This window comes from Acomys minous (genome assembly GCF_964271855.1).
Source record: "Acomys minous genome assembly, chromosome: 6".
Taxonomy (NCBI): Eukaryota; Metazoa; Chordata; class Mammalia; order Rodentia; family Muridae; genus Acomys; species Acomys minous.
In genome coordinates, this window is record NC_140487.1 from 101,810,261 (window position 1) to 101,827,441 (window position 17,181).

The 17,181-nt window shown below is 48.6% G+C and overlaps 2 protein-coding genes across 3 annotated transcripts in view; both read left to right on the forward strand.

Moving 5' to 3' along the window:
* The first annotated feature begins 1,318 nt into the window (after positions 1-1,318).
* On the forward strand, positions 1,319-9,036 carry MRPS15 (mitochondrial ribosomal protein S15). Its single transcript, XM_084786275.1, has 8 exons — positions 1,319-1,552; positions 1,782-1,829; positions 2,807-2,885; positions 4,870-4,918; positions 5,654-5,738; positions 6,786-6,844; positions 8,468-8,659; positions 8,891-9,036. The coding sequence occupies exons 1-8, from the start codon at positions 1,423-1,425 to the stop codon at positions 8,999-9,001; spliced, it is 753 nt and encodes a 250-aa protein (XP_084642401.1). The 5' UTR covers positions 1,319-1,422; the 3' UTR covers positions 9,002-9,036.
* A 2,677-nt stretch (positions 9,037-11,713) lies between these two features.
* The window catches only part of OSCP1 (organic solute carrier partner 1), a 34,379-nt gene continuing 28,911 nt past the window's right edge, over positions 11,714-17,181 (forward strand). For both annotated transcript variants that reach the window (XM_084786273.1, XM_084786274.1), the window contains exon 1: positions 11,714-12,050. In XM_084786273.1, coding sequence (XP_084642399.1) covers positions 11,855-12,050 — 196 coding nt within the window. In that variant the 5' untranslated portion in view covers positions 11,714-11,854. The remainder of the gene's footprint in view (positions 12,051-17,181) is intronic.

A 17,181-nucleotide genomic window follows, 5' to 3' on the forward strand; every position in this document is an offset into this window, starting at 1 on the left:
GTTACCTGACCTCCCTGAACCCCTGCCCGGGAATGATGCGTACTGTGCCTGGCTTTCACACGGCTGCTGGGGTCTAATCACGGATCCTCATGTTTACACGGCAGGCACTTTGCCAACTGAACCATCTTCCCTGCCCCTCCCCCCTTTGAGACAGAGTCCCAAGTAGCCCAGGCTGGCCTCAAACCTGCTATGCAAACAAGAATGACCTTGAACAATTTCTGATCCTCTGACATTCAGTTCCAAAGTCTTGAGATTGCAGGCGTCTGCCACTACCCCCCCGTTTTTATGTCCTGCTGGGGATCCAACCCAGGCCTGTGCATTCTAGGCAGGGACTCTACTAACAAAACCACATCCCCAGGTGCCAAAGCCATTTTAATTCCATGCAACCACATTCGTCAATTCTTGGGATTATTTCCTGTTTTGGTTTTTGTTCTTTGTTTTAGAAAAGCCTACATCTACTTTCCCCCCAGCCCTGGCCTTAGGCTTAGAATCAAGTCAGGGCCAGGGTGCTCTTTCCTTGCCCCTTTCCCCTCCTTCACTGTTATCTCAACTAACTGAATACAGAGTGCTGAGTATTTAACCATGTGTTTTGTACACAACTGCCTCAGTTTACAGGCTAAACAACCTAAAAGGCACTATTACCATTCCCATTTGATGTCTGAGTACACTGTGGCCCAGAACGGTGGACTTTGTCCACAGGGTCCCATAGTAACAGCTCAGCACCCTTTCAAAACCTCCATCCTTAGTCCTTGGGACACAAAGCTGCCCCAAAAAGGCTAGGATTTAGGGTTCTTATGGAGCCCCTGAATCTGGAGAAAAAGGGCCAAGAAAGAATATTAACCTCTGGGAGGGTATGGCCTGTCCCACAGAGCCCCTAAATAACTAAGAGGACCTAAGACAGTAATTCTCAACCTTCTTAGTGTTGTGACCAGTTCCTCGTGTTCTGGTGATGCCCACCCATAAAATTATTTTTATTGCTACTTCGTAACTGTAACTTTGCTACTGCTATTAATCATAATGTAAATATCTGATTTGCAGGATATTAGCTGTGGGATCCTTGGGAAAGGGTTGTTTGACCCCTCCGTGGGTCCTGGCCCACAGATTGAGAACTACTGACCTAAGGTCAAGCACATAGGAAGTGATTAAGGCAGGATGCAAGATCAATACATGACTTCTTAGAGCTTACAGAGCGCTCCACACCAGTAACTGTAGAGTCAGATCATCCACCAGGCCAAACCCTAAGGCTTCATTCACCCAGCTCCGAGGCACTCCGGAGTCAATCCATTCGCTCAGCCCTCCACTGCTCCTGTCGAGCTCTCGCCTCGATTGGTCGAGCCTGAACTGTCATGGCTGCGCCCATGTAACCTGGAGCCACCGCGGCAGGGACGGAGGCAGCGCGGGCCTGCGGGGACAGGAGTCACCATGCTGCGGGCCGCATGGCGCGCGCTGAGCTCTGTTCGTGCCCAGGCAGTGGCACAAGCCCCAGTCTCTGTGCTTCGGGGCGGAGGCAGCGCCTATCAGCCCTCAGCACGCTGTGGCCTGCAACCTCCGAGTGAGCAGGGAGCTGTGGGGCTGGAAGATGGAGGACACCTGACACCCGGAGACCGAAGCAAAGCAGTGGCAGGATGAGAAACAAAGGGTGGTGGCCAGGAAAGGGGTGACGAAACGGGAGAGATGGAAGTAGGGCGCTCGTTAGGTGCAGGTGCACGCAGTCGGTGGTAGAAGGGTCACGCTGGGCTGCGCGAGGAAATGAGTCTCAGGCTCTTTTCTCTTCTGCACAGGTCTCCTGCGTGCCGCCCGAGCATACGCCACCCAGAAACCGAAACCAGGTAGGAGGACTCGGGCTGAGGCTTGAGGTAGAAGAGAGACCCCCCCTGGAAGCCTTGGGGTGGACAAGGAGACTGAGCAAAGGGTCGGGCCAGAAGACCCCTACACCCACGTCATCTAGAGCCCAAGCCAGAAGCCTTTGTTTTGGGGGAGCACGAGGAGGCAGGAGTGGGATGTTAGTGAAACTGAGTGTGTGCTTGACTGCCATCACTGATAACCTTCCTAGAGTGGAACACTTTTTATCTGCCACTCCGAGATGAAGGATGTAGTTTCTCATCCCAAATTAGTATGCCTTAGGGCCCTCTGACGAACACATGTTATTTGAGGCAAGTTACTTTTTGTGGACCAGTGCTGAAATGAGTGGGTGTCCAAGGATCCGTTGGAAAGCACTCAGCCCTGTGCACAATAAACTGTAAGATAATAATACTACTTATTGCCGTTAGTGCCCTTTGCATAGTGGCAGAACAGAGTCTGACTAGGGAAGATGGATCATCGTGGTTGGGCTGGACTGGGTTGGACTCAAACTCACTTCCAAGGGACACAGCAGGCAAGACTGGATACTGACATTTCCCCCCGAAAGTCAGCTGCACTTCCTCTACCTCATTGTTTCCTTCATGTGGTCAACCAGCAAGCTTTGTCAAGGGCTGATTGTAGGCCAGACCCTGGACCAGACTGGCAATTGAGTGGCTCACACAAAGCCAAGCCCACTGCTGTCCCAGTGAGGAATCTATTAACTGTAGAACCAAGTGGGTCTGTGAGAAGCGCAAGCACAGGACATGTCTTGGGAAAGGCTGTCTGTTTGCCACATGAAAATATCGAAAGCAGGCGTCCACGGGCTTGCAGAAGAGAAACTGAGCACTGATCCGCCCGTTGCCTTGTTGAGACCGTGGGTACTTCTCACACATTCAGGGAGGGAGGGAGAAGAGTGGAGCCTGGGAGAAGGAGAGTTAACACTGTTTTCCATCCCTGTATCTGACAGTCCAGCCCAGCCGAGATGATGAGCCACCCCCTTCCACATTCATCAAAGAATACAAGGACATCATCCCCAACATGGAAAAGTAAGCAGGAAGAAACCTTCTTGAGGATACAGGAGTTCCTGGGAGGGTAGGCAGGGAGTGGGAAAAGGGCGACTTAAAGACTTGGCCTGTTGTCCTTGAAGCTTGGCCATGTGGAGCCCTGGGTGTGGTGAGCACTGGTAAGCGCCCTGGATGTGGCAGGCTCAGGTGGGCAGCTGGGGCAGCCGGTGATCACAGAGCTCAGCTGCCCTTTTCTCTCTGTACTCTGAGTGAAGACCTTGTACCAATAGATACCAAAGAACTAACATGCTCTACCGATCTTGGTAGAAATCTCTCGTCTTTAACTTCAAAAAGCCCTGTAAGAGAAGAAATCGTGTCCTGTTTGTATAGAGTATTAACTGCTCTGTATTACACATCTGAGAGACAGAACTAGGGACTAGGGTCCAGAGCTGACAGACACCGAAGCCCCGGTCCTCTGCACAGTGGGAGCTGGGCTGGCTCCACTCTTCCTTACTGTGAGTCTGGCTGTGTCTCGCTGAGGTGGAGCTCTTCCCTTTGCCTTCGCTGAGATAAGGCCTGAACAGTCAAGCCAACAGCCCCAGTTATCTGGTTCTGTCTTCAGCCCAACAAACCAGAGCCGTGTTGCCTTTGGGTACCTGAGAAATGACTACCGCTTCCAGAGAGCTGCATTCCTTCCGGAAGGAACTGTCATTGAAAATGAGCCAGAACACGTGCTCTTAATCACTGAGCCATCTTTCCAGTCCCTGACTTTTTCAAATTTGTATTTGTTATTATTGTGCATGTGTGTAATGGGGGGGGGGGGCCTCCTACCAAGCTCCCACGGGTAAATGGAGGACAGCTTCACACAGTCAGTTCTCCTTTACGACTGTATAGTCCCCACTGTCAGACTTCCACAGAAAGCACCTTTATACATCTGACCAGCACCATTCTTGATTGGGCAGGCGAGGTTTCGGTTGTTGCTATTTATTTATGTGTATGTTTTGCTCACATGTATGTTTGTGCGCCACGTGTGTGCCAGGTACTTACATTGGTCAGAAGAGGGCATTGAGTCCCCCCGAACTGAAGTTTGAATGGTTATAGCCACATATAGGGGCTGGAAACTTGGGTTCTCTGCAAGAGCAGCAAGTGCTCTTAACCACTGAGGAGTCCTCCCTAGCGGCACTACCCCTTCTAAGATAGCGCTCAGTCTGCCCACTCTGCCATTTTGTTTGTTTTTCGAGACAGAGTTTCTCTGCGTAGCCTTGGCTGTCCCGGAACTCACTCTGTAGACCAGGCAGGCTCCAACTCAGAGATCCTCCTGTCTTTGCCTCCCAAGTGCTAGGATCAAAGGCGTGCACCACCTTTTCTGGTTATTGTTTTATTTTGTTTTGTTTTTTCAAGTCAGGGATTTTCTGTGTAGCCTTTGCTGCCCTGGACTTGCCCAGGACTTGCTGCCCTGGAACTCACAGAGATCCGCCTGCCTCTGCCTCCTGAGTCCTGGGATTAAAGGCGCGTGCCACCGCGCCCGGCCCATTCTTCCTTTTTTTTTTTTTTTTTTTTTTTTTTTGGTAGTTTTTCAAGACAAGGTCTGTCTGTGTAGCCTTGGCTGTCCTGGACTCGCTTTGTACACCAGGCTGGCCTCAAACTCACAGTGATCCGCCTGCCTCTGCCTCCCGAGTGCTGGGATTAAAGGCATGCGCCACCACACCCAGCCATTCTTCCTTTTTAAACTACTGTAAAAATAGCATTTCTGGACAAACTAGATGACTCCATAGTTAGGAGTGTTGCTGCTCACCCAGAGGACAGGAGTTTTGTTCCCAGCACTCATACCAGACAGCTCAAAATCACCTATAAGTCAGAGTCTCAGGGGGTCACACACCCTCTTCTGGCCTCCACAGTCACCCAGGTGCCTATGAGTGCAACCTACAGACATACAAATACATAAAATTTTTTTTCATAAATTCTTAAAGAGAGAAGCATTTCTTCCCCTTCCAATACTTGTCTCGTTGCTCTGGTTTTTCTTCAGGGTTGATGATGTTGTGAAAAGAATCTTGTCTTTGGAAATGGCCAACAAGGTGAGTGCCTGTTCCACCCTGTGTCTGGGCTTTCCTCGGGCTTCTCCCTGCGAACTCCCTCCATCCCTGCATCCCAAGCTTCCCCAGTCAGAACGTTTATCCCACTGTCATTCCTTACCCAGAGAAAGCACCAGGTGCGCAGTAAAGCTGTTGTCTCAGGCACTACTGGGTTCAGCCTGTTTCTGGGAAGAGGCACTGTAACCAAGGAACTCTTAGGAAGAAAGCATTTAAATGGAGGCTTTTGTGTAGTTTCAGAGGTTTAGTCCAGTGTCATCATGGACTAGCACCAGCTGCCAGCATGGCAGCACGCAGGCAGACACCAGAGCAGCAGCTGAGAACTGAATCCTGATCCACAGGCAGAGAGAGACACTGGGACTGGCTTGGGCTTTTGAAAAGGTCAAAGCCCTTCCAGGTGACACACTTCCTCCAACAAGGCCACAGCTCCTAAGCCCTCTCAAGTAGTGCCACTCCCTGATGATCAAGCATTCAAACATACGAACCAAAGGGCTCCTTCTCATTCAAACCACCACAGATGTGTACATGAATGAGGAAGCAAGTATCTGTAGCCCTGGCCTTGGGCTCATGAGGATCTGGATGGCCGTGTGGTAGGCCAAGGTCATGTAACGCTACCCCAATTTTTCTGGGCCTAGATGCTACAACTGTAGCTTCCATTCAGGAAGGTCAGTCCTTAGAGAACCATAAACACAGATCTCCCCAAATTTCTTTCTCCAACAGAAAGAGAAGCTAAAAGTCAAGCAAGAACAATTGATGAACAAGATTGCGGAAAACCCTGAGGATTCCAGAACCTTGGAAGCTAAAAGTTGGTCCAGGGGCCCTTGGAAATTGGGGTACAGAGGAGTCTGCTAGCTGGTGCCTGGCCTGGGGCTCTTGGTGTGGCTTGGGAAGGAGAGAGGCATGGTGGGCTGGGGCTCCGGATTCCAAGTTCAGTGATGCTAGAGTCGTCAGCTCCGTCCTGCCCACTTCTCTGTGTGGTCTCCTGTCTTCTCTGGAGTCTCTGCTTCCTAGTCTGGAGACGGAGCTGGCTGGGGACAGGGCTGAAGTATTATTTCTTACCTGATGACAAGACTGAGAAGCTTGCACACACCTTGGAAACAATCATCGAGACTAGCCGTGGAGTGCTGCCATGCCCGCCAGCACAGAACATTTCCAGGTTCCTAGTTTGGTTTCCAGCTGGAACTGGCAATATCCCTCACTCGATGGGAAGGCCTGCCTCTTTCATTGAACCAGTGTGTAGCAGTGGGGTGAACTGGTGGCCTTATGCAGTGTCCGCATGTTTTCTTCCCATGGCCTACACTACAGCTTGTATTGCCTCCTCCTCCTTTATGCCTCATTCACTTTTTAAAAATGTGTTAATGTGTATGGGTCTTTGGCCTGTGTTTATGTCTGTGCACTATGTGCATGCGTGGTGCCAGCGGAAGTCAGAAAAGGGCTTCAGATCCCATTGAACTGGAGTTACAGACAGCTGTGAACCACCATGTTCTGGGAATCAAATTGGATCCTCTGGAAGAATAGCTAGTAATCTTTTTTGAGGGGGAGAGGTCTTTGAGACAGGGTTTCTCTGTGTAGCCTTGGCTGTCCTGGACTCACTTTGTAGACCAGGCTGGCCTGAAACACATAGATCCGCCTGCCTCTGCCTCCCGAGTGCTGAGATTAAAGGTGTGCGCCGCCACCACCTGACCAGTAATTGAGTTTTTTGAGATCTTGCAATTCAGAGTGCTTTGGGATTTAGAGAGAATTATACAAAAGCATTGGTGATTATTACTCCTTTGGTTCTTAAAACAGGAGGTGGGCCTGGGCTTTCCTTCCGCTGTGCCCAACTCTCACCCTCTGTGGTTTGTGGTTTCAGTTGTTGCCTTGACTGTCAGGATCCGCAATTATGAAGAACATATGCAGAAACACCGAAAGGTAAACCCTGGGCTTCACTCAGAACTAACCACAATGGCTAGGGGGAGGGGAGGCTGGGAGCAAAAGGCTCTTGGTCCTAAGAAGCCAGTGACTGTGGTGCCAGAGGCCAGCCATGTGTCAACTCTAGTAGGAAAACACTCCCTTCCTGCCTGCAGAGGGACAAAAAGAGCCTTACAGTGCGCACCAGTGGTCAAGGAAACAAACCGTAGCACAGCCAGTCTCACACATAGTGGGTACTTAATAATTTCTTTTTTTCCTAGACAGGGTTTCTCTGTGTAGCCCTGGCTATCCTGGACTTACTTTGTAGACCAGGCTGGCCTTGAACTCACAGAAATGCCCCTGCCTCTGCCTCCTGAGTGCTGGGACTAAAGGCCTGTGCCACTATACCTGGCTTTAATAAATATTTTTTAAATGCATGGATAAATAGCTCTGTCACTTCTACTTAAAGTCACTGTGACTTTGGGAAGCTGATTGGTCTGAGCCTGTGTTCTCACATCTGTAAAGTAGAAATCCTGCCACTGCAAGGACTACAAAAACTCACACTAGCAGTTGGTGTGGTGCATGGCACTTCTTTAGGGTCTTAGCGTCATCTGTGGTAAGCCTTAGAACTGTTTCTTTCCAATCTTCCAAAGGAGCAATGTCACCATGTCCTTTTTGTTTTTTGTTTTGTTTTGTTTTGTTTTAGGATTTTTCGAGACAGGGTTTCTCTGTGTAGCCTTGTCCTTTTTGTTTTTTGTTTTGTTTTGTTTTGTTTTAGGATTTTTCGAGACAGGGTTTCTCTGTGTAGCCTTGGCTGTCCTAGACTTGCTTTGTAGGCCAGGCTGGCCTTGAACTCGCAGAGATCAATCTGCCTCTGCCTTCCGAGTGCAGGGATTAAAGGCATGTGCCATCACCCCAGGCTAAACTCTCTGTTCTTTCACTTCAGCTGCCTGAGAGCTAAATTATAGGGTATGTGCCATCATACCCAACTACTGTGTGTGGTTGCTGTTTTTTTTAGTAAGTATGCAGTTGTGAACACAGACGGTCTAGCCTTGAGTGCTCCCAGGAGCTGGCTAAGCATGCTCTTTGGAAGTGACAGTTTTGCTCATTTGAGGTATAGAATCCGCTCCATTGCAAAGGCCCTCTCACACAGCAAGACCTAGAACAGAAGATAAAGTACTACATCTCGCTACTGAAGCTGACAATGTGCTAAATGATGGAGCAGTTGAGTGGATGGTACAGGGGATGCTGTGAGATTTGAAGTCACACAAGTCAGTAGACCCAGACTCCAGATGACCTCAAGGTCACAGTCTAAAGAACTATTAGAAATCAAATACGCTCTCTAAACCTTTATTTTCTTGTCTATGAACAATGACAGTTCCCCTGCAGAACCACAGTAATGACTGCATAAGATTGAAGGGATGTTTCAGTGAAATGATGAAATGACTATATATCGTTAATAGTAAACAATGTTAATACCTACAGAATACTAAAAGTAAGAATGAGTGTGATGGCTTAGGCCTGTCATCCCAGGACGCTGGAAGCTAAGGCAGAATTGCCCGGTGTTTGAGTACAGCCTGGGTTACAGAGTGAGACCTTGTTTCAGAACAACAAATAATAATAGTAACACAGATTCTTCTTTAGGACAAAGCCCACAAACGCCATCTGCTAATGAGCATTGACCGGCGGAAAAAGATGCTGAGAATCCTCCGTCAGACCAACTATGATGTCTTTGAGAAGACCTGCAAGGAGCTGGGGGTGGAATTTACCTTACCCCCTCTGCATTTCCAGAAGGTCCACCGCCGCTTCCTGGCCAAGAAGGCCCTGTGCATTCGGGTACGAATCAATATGGTTGGTTGCTTTGGTCGGCCTCCCTGGACTGAGGGGAAAGAGTAGAAGGGACAAGTTGTCTGTTTCTGTTTCTGACCAAGGCCAAGAACTGGCCCAGGCCACCAACACATGGAGAAAGAATGAGGTTTCCATCGAGATAGCTCCCTCAGCCCAGCTCCAAATCTGAGGTTTTACATAAAATTACAAAGTCTTTTCCTACCCCCTCTCAACCACCAGGTTTTCCAGGAGGTACAAAAGCTGAAGAAGCAAAAAGCTGCTGCAGCTGCTGCCAAAAAACAAAATAACCAGGGGGTACCAGAGGACCCTTCGAAAGCCCAGCAGAGGTGAACAAAAAGAACTAATAAAGTCTGTTCTGCCTTGAAGAGTATAGAAGATGGACTTGTTATTAGCCTGAGGAAGAGGAATTTCTTCTTCTTCTTCTCCACCTTCTCCTCCCCCTCTTTCTCCTCTTCCTCCTCTTCCTCTTCTTCCTCCTCTTCCTCCTCCTCCTCCTCCTCCTCTTCTTCTTCTTCGGCCGTCCTAGACTCGCTTTGTAGACCAGGTTGGCCTCGAACTCATAGCAATCCAAGTGCTGGGATTAAAGGCGTGCACCACCAAGCCCAACTCGAGGAATTTCTTTTTCATCTGGTTCTGGGATCTCAGAGGCAGGACTCCCTGCCATCACCCCAGAGGATGCAGTCATAGAAACAGATTATCAGGTGGCGTGTTTCAGAATGCTAGTGCTGGCAGGGTAAGAGGGCAGCTCTACAAGTTGTCAACGAGTGGAGTGGACGGGGAGCACGCCTGTCATCCCAGCATTCGGAGGCAAGGGCAGACAGATCTCTGTGAGTTTGAGGCCAGCCTGGTCTACAAAGGGAGTCCAGGACAGCCAAGGCTACACAGAGAGACCCTGTCTCAAAAAGACCAAAAAAGAAAGAAAGAAAAATTTAAGTTGCCCAGGAAAGAAATATATAAGAAAACTAGGCCATATCAGGATGGGGAAATGATGCCCGAGGCACAGAGTGCCCCTTGATGTGTTGGAGGAGGGGGAGGTGATGTGTTGGAGGAGACTCAGGTGGACATGTTCGGTGTCACCTCCAGGAACAATAAGGAAGGCCTTACTGAAATGGGCCTAGAGTGAACACCTATTTAAAGGTCCTGGGCTACAGGGCCAGGTGCCCACCTTTCAGGACACTTAGAGGGTAATGAGAAAAGGCCACACTAGTGGATCTGGCCTGCAGGAAAGGCACTGTTTTGAATGTTGCCTTGGGCACTTTATCTTGCCTAATATTCAAATCCTACCCCCACCCCCACCCCCATAGGGTTTCTCTGTGTAACAGCTCTAGCTGTCCTGGAACTCGCTCTGTAGACCAGGCTGGCCTCGAATTCACAGAGATCCACCTGCCTCTGCCTCCCAAGTGTACGCCACCACCACCACCCTGGCCTTAATATTCCAATCTCTTAATCTTCAAACTCATTTGTCTTTGGGGGTGGGGGGGATACAGTTAGAGTCAGGGTTTGCCTGTGTGGCTCTGGCTGTCCTGGAACTTGAGCTGTAGACCAGACTAGCCTTGAGCACAAAGATCTGCTTGCCTCCCAAAGGATTAAAGGCTTGAGCCACCATGGCCCAGCCTGATTGTCTTTCTATTGAAAGCAGGCTTAGAAAGCTTAGACAACTTGTCCAAATTCACAAGTTGATTAGGGTTCAAGCCTAACTCTCTCTAGTTTTGGGTTGTGGTGGTGTTTTGTTTTGTTTTTGTTTTTTAAGATAGACTCCCAGTCCTGACTATCCATAGCTTGTTGTGTAGGCCAGGCTAGACTCTGCCTACAAAGTGCTGGGATCAAAGGCATCAGCCAGCAGACCTTGCCCCATCTCTGTTTTGATTCCAAAGTCCATTTACAATCTGACATTACCTAGAAGGAAAAGTCTAAGAGAAAGAGGGTCTGTTGCCAGAGCTTCAAATATTTTTGGGAGCTAGACAGGTAACAAAATGTATAAGACCCAGCGTACGACAAAGATGTGTGTTATAGGTGGGATCCCAGGCGGAGCCAGGTGGGTCTCGGCGTTCCAGGCCAGCCTGGCCTACAGAGCAAGTTCCAGGACAACCAGAAACTCTGTTTTAAAAAAAAAAAATGTGGCTCAGAGGTTAAGGGCACTGACTGCTCCTCAAGAGGTCCTGAGTTCAATTCTCAGCAACCACATGGTGGCTCACAACCATCTAGAATGTGATCTGATGCCCTCTTCTGGCCTGCAGGTATAATTGCAGGCAGAGCACTGTATACATAATAAATTTTTTTTTTTTTTTAATCAAGTTGTACTAGACAATTTCAAAAAGCTTGGCTGGTAGAAAAAAAGGAAAACGACTGGAAAATGTGACGTGGAGGATGCCAGAAGCAGTAATGTGCTGTGCGGCTTTGTTTTGTTTTGTTTTGTTGGAGTGCTATCTTCTGAAATGTAGTGCAGCAGAGCACTGATAACAGAGGAACACACAAATAAAGAAAAGGAAATTGAGGGATAAACGTGAGAGGGTCGCAAGTAAAGTAGGTGGCTGATTATTAATAAGACCCAGGGAGGTGGGTGTGAGAGCCAAAGCTAAAGACTCGAGATTGCTGCGGCTGGCAGGGTGAATGCTTAGCAGAAATCTACAAGAATTATCTGAAAAGGACCAGCTGAACTTGATCCTGGACCGGAAAGTGGGAGGAGAAACATCTATGGGGCTTACTAAACGCGCTAGGAGGACCGGGCCAGCTTGCTTCACCAAGTAGGAAATCCGGGGTGGTATCGCTTCCGGGAGGTTTTAGAAAGGAAATAGAAATGATATACCTAATCGAGATGAGGGAGTGATATAACTCAGAGCGCCTTCTTGGCGCGTGCAGAGACCTCCCTAGTTCCTCTGAGCGTCCCTAGGCCCTGGTTCGCAAATCTGCCCGGGATGACACAGCAGGCTACTGCGGGGTTGGCGGCTCCCAAGAAGCTGGGGCTGACTGGAAGGCTCCGAGCCAGAAGAAGGAGGCTTCAAGGGAAAACTTAAAACCAGCGCTCTGGGGAGGCCAGGGACGCAAACCTCCCTTCGGAACAATTCCCCTGGACCGGTCTTTGTCACCTAGCCCAATGGGCGCCCGTCCTTCGGCCACCTCCCATCAAACTGCCATCTGATTGGTTCGCCTTTCTGGCTACTGCGTTGCCCCAGCAACCAGGCTATGGGACGCGTAGGGGCCTCCAGGCTGCAGAAATCCCAAACCCTGAGGGCTCTTCTATCACCTGCCCTGCAGGTTTCCAACACCATGTCGGTGCGGACTCTGCCGCTGCTCTTTTTGAACTTGGGCGGGGAGATGCTTTACGTCCTAGACCAGCGACTAAGGGCCCAGAACATCCCTGGAGACAAGGCCCGCAGAGGTAAGAGGCCCCCTGCAGCCTGGTGTCCCTCGTCACTGCACTAAATGTCCCAATCCCGATCCGCAGCCTAGTACCCACTACAACTCCACGCCCGCCCCGCTTGCCCGCCTTCGCCCTCATACCTACGGCCGGCCTGGTCCCCTTCACTTCATCCCTCTAGCCAGACCAGCGCCTCTGCGCACTTCTCTTTGACAGCCGGGTGTCTTTCGGGTGTCTTTCTCAAAAGACGCAGCGCACATGCAGTTGGAAGCCCCCCAGGAGCCAAATTAATTCCCCAAAAGGACATTTTCCCTCAGAGAAACCTAATGCATTGGTCATAGTTAAAGTGCTTGAGCCCTCGATTTCTAGGTCTCTTGAAATTTGCCCCCTTCCAAAAGAAGTTCTCAGCTGGCAATCTTCTTTTGGCTGGTACAGCCATCCTCTTTAACCCCCACGGAACAGATTCTGATTCCCCCACTCTCTGTCCTCCCACATAAGCTGAAGGTTAGTCTGCTCATTTCAGAAACCATTTCTAGAAATGTAGGGTCCTAAAATAATATAGGTAACAACGAAAACATACCTCTTTATTTTGCAGGTGTTTGGAAGGGAATGCAATTGTGAAAATGTTATTGGAAAACATGTAAAATGCAAAATTATGTCATATTAATTCACAGAGAAACGGCCACTCAGACACTCTACCGTAGTTTTTCTTCTCAGCAGGCAACTTTGTTCACTAAATTTCCTGGGATTGATTATGATCTATATTTATAGGTCGGGGGGCAAAAGTTTATATAAGAGACAGTTGACATGAACACTGATGAAAACACTATTTTTCTCTCCACAGCTAGTCCACACTCGGTTGGTGTTAAACATGCACATTCAGAAAGTAACTATTGTGTCTGATTGTGTAAATTCATGCTTAGACAGACAGGAGATCTCCCTAGGTCACTCCCTCCTACTCGTTCCGAGCATTGCTTCCAGAGGGCTTTACAAAATGCAGATATGCTTAGCTGCAGTCAACTTCCCGCTCCTGCCTAAGCAGAGACCGAGTCCTATGCAGGACATGTTGGGCCCTTCCCATTCTGATTTCCCATCATTGTTTGATTCACACTTTGAGCCCAAGTCACACCAACGTGTCTGTAGATCTTTAAAGCATGTCCTTCATGACTCCGTGCTTGCGTTCCCTACCCCTCTGCCCTTTTCCTGATCCACTGTACCACTGACTGAAGACTCATCACCCTTTGAGAGGCCTCCCTCCGTAGGAAAAGGACCTGCCTGTGTTCTCACAGCGCCCTGTCCGTGCGTCTCTCCACCTCACCCCACGGCTGTTTTACGCTCACCCGTTTCCGTGTGTCTCCCCACTTGTTTGTCCCACTCACTCGTGTTTGTACTTCAGCATCGAGCACTCAACACCCAGATGGAATAAATCGGTGCTCAGGAAAGGTTTGCTGAGCAGCTTGGCTGTTTGATGTGGCCCCGTGTTCCTTCCCCGGGAGGCTCCTGGGTATCTTGCTGCCTGTGTTCTGTGATTTCGCTCCGGCTAACGGCCTGAGTGGAGTGATAGGAGCTAGAATCCTCTAGGTAGTCTGCACCTTGTCAATTAGCGATGGAGTCTAACCTTTCGAGAAAGATAGGCCAAGATCCCACGTTTAGCTGGCTGCATGATTTGAGGTGTAACCTCTGTAAGCCTGTTTCTCTATAAAATGGGAATCAAAATGCACACCTGAATGCAAAGCTGTAAGGACTGATGAATGTGCAGTTCATGTTCACGCAGTTAGTAGTTGGTGTTGTCTGTCTTTCAAGGAGTTCTGGGCAAGACTCTGAGTACAATGGGCCAGGCTTTCTTTAACAGCTGAGCAGTGGTGGCGCATGCCTTTAATCCCAGCACTTGGGAGGCAGAGGCAGGCGGATCGCTGTGAGTTCGAGGCCAGCCTGGTCTACAAAGCGAGTCCAGGATAGTCAAGACTACACAGAGAAATCCTGTCTCAAAACAATAACAAAAAAGAACTGTAGTCTCAAGAGAAAGGGATCAGTTCAGTTAGGAGCACTTACTGCCCTCTCAAAGGGTCAGTTTTCCATTCCCAGCATCCACTGGGAAGCCTGCAGCCACCTGCAATCTAGTTCCAGGGAGTCCAACACCTTCCTCTGGCTTCCTAGAGCACCTGCATTTCCATGCACAGACCCTGACATATACACATAATTAAAAATAAAAATAGCCGGGCATGGTGGCACACACCTGGAATCCCAGAACCCAGGAGGCAGAGGCAGGCAAATCTATGTGAATTCGAGACCAGCCTGGTCTACAAAGAGAGTTCCAGGACAGCCTTACACAGAGAAACTCTGTCTCAAACAAACAAACAAACAAATAAAACCCTAAAAACTAAAAATGTAAAAACCAACAACTTTAGCCGGGTGTAGAGGCACACGCCTTTAATCCCAGCACTTGGAAGGCAGAGGCAGGTGGATCGCTGTGAGTTCGAGGCCAGCCTGGTCTACAAAGTGAGTCCAGGACAGCCAAGGCTAACACAAAGAGACCCTGTCGAAAAACCAAAAAAAAAAAAAGAACCAAACAACTTTAATACTTATTCTACCTGCATGTACACCTGCTCACCAGAAGAGGGCACTAGCGCTCACTATAGATAGTTATGAGCCACCATGTAGTTGCTGGGAATTGAACTCAGGACCTATTAGAATAACATTCAGTGCTCTTAACCTCTGAGCCGTCTCTCCAGCCCAAGAACCTATCTCAAAAGCACAATATATACATATTTTTTTCTACAGAAAAAAATTTTTTTCTACCACTATTTTGGTTTTTCTGAGGCAGGGTCTCATGTAGCAAAGGCTGGCCTTGAACTCTGATCCCTCTATCCTCACAGTTGTGTTCCACTGTACCCAGAAATAAGACATTTTTAAAAGAGTGATAGTCTTAGCCAGGCATGGTAATGCACAACTTTAATCCCAGCATTTGGGACACAGGGGCGGGTGGATTGCTGTGAGTTCGAGGCCAGCCTGGTCTACAAAGCAAGTCCAGGACAGCCAAGGCTACGCAGAGAAACCTTGTCTTGAAAGCCAAAAAAAAAAAAGGGGGGGGCAGGGGGGGAGATAGTCTTTCTAGTTTTCCTAGATCCAGCCTTATGGAGTTTCATAGATCTTTAATAACTCATTTTCATCCACTCGCTCATTCTAGAGTTGTTGGCAGATGTCGCTCCATGTGAGATTCTGGAGAGAACTGGATTAAGCCCTTCTGTACAGTCCCTGAAAGTGGGGCTGTTGATGAGTCCAATCCAGAAATGATTCTAAAACCCAAGACAGCTCCATAACAACAACAACAACAACAAAAGGTTCACACTGTACCTGTCCCCAAACTCATTGCGCAGCACGGATTGACCTGGAATCCGAACAGCCGTCTTGCCTCAGCCTCCCAGGTGCTGAGATCGTAGACACAGGCCACCACGCGTGACTACTGAAACCCTTTTTTCAGCAGCATCAATACTTCATTTAAACACTTTGAGGCCCACAATTAGTCTATCATATAGATAACGCCACCGCCCACTTTACAAGAAAAACCAAAGCTGCTTTGCCCAGGGTTGCATAGCTAAGGGAGGAGAAAGTGGTCCTGCCACTCCAGGCTGAGCTCCTAACCAGAGTCACCACGTCCTTAGTCTGCACTACACTGCCTCACCTGAAGGGGTTGTGTGGGAACTTTGTGGGGTTGCTAAATCAGGAGGAGAGGGAAGACTTTGAAACACACACACACATACACACACACACACACACACACACACACACACACACACACACGATGTGCATGCATGTATGCATAGTGTATACCCAGTTAGTCTAGATGAAGCAGTTGGTCAGTAGGCTTTGTAGAAGAGAAAGCAAGCAAAACAGCATAAAATTTTAAAGTTGAAAAGAGCATGTCTATTCTACTCTTAAAAGTCAGTGAGGCTGAGCCGGGCGTGGTGGTGCACGCCTTTAATCCCAGCATTTGGGAGGCAGAGGCTGGTGGATCGCTGTGAGTTCAAGGCCAGCCTGGTCTACAATGGGAGTCCAGGACAGCTAAGGCTGGGGGGAGAGGGGAAGTCAGTGAGGCTGTAGGAACTAGAGCCAGTGCCATTGTAAACGAGTGCCTGTATAAAAACCCAGACGTGATAAATTAGTCCCCGTGGATGCTTTGAAGGAACTCGTATTTCTTGGAGCTGTTTTCATTCTCTTACACAACTAATTGGTCTCCTGGAGGCCGTCTCTGTTCCCAGAAGACCAGTGGAGACATTGCAGTTTCTCCCACAATGCAGCCGGAGTTTAGTGCTGAACAGAGAGGAAGTGTGCTCCTAACGGCGTGGCTTGTGAGAGTTGCATACTAAAAGCTGTCCCACAGTTTAAGCAATAGGGTGGGCAATAAAAGCTGCCTTTTGCCTCACTTCTGTCCTCGTGAAAGCCGTACAACTAAAACCCTGTTACATTTTGTTTACCTTCCTCATTGTAGGAGAGAAATTGAGACACATGATCACATGACTGTGACGTGGCCTTTTGTTTTTGTTTTATTTGTTTGCTTGGATTTGTTTGTTTGGGTTTTGTTTTGTTTTGTTTTGTTTTCCTAAGACGTGTCCTACTGAAGGAATAATTAGCAATGGAGCTCTGTTCTGGTTTTTCCAGTTCAGATGTAACAGCCTACATCCTGTGCAAAATATAACTGAAACTTGAATGTCACAAACAAGTCATCTGAAGACAGCTTGGGGTACCCAGCGGGACTCTTTAAGGAGGAAAGTGGGGAGGAACCAGCAGCTCTCTGGAGCCCTCTGCTGGCGCTGGGTACCATTGCAGACTGGAGTGACTGCCGTGTTTTCCAGCTCTGTTTTATCCACAGCAGACAGAACATCACTGTCCCCAGACATACCCTCAGGAGGATGAAAACTCCCCATCTCTAAATTACTGCAAGCCTTTGATGCTAACACTGCAGAGAAACAGTTGATACAATGTCCAAAAAGAAATACCTGGGCCTGGAGAGATGGCTCAAAGGTTAAGAGCACTGACTATTCTTCCAAAGGTCATGAGTTCAATTCCCAGCAACCATATGTTGGCTCACAACTGTCTATAGTGAGATCTGTATACATAATAAATAAATAAAATCTTTAAAAAAAAAAAAAAG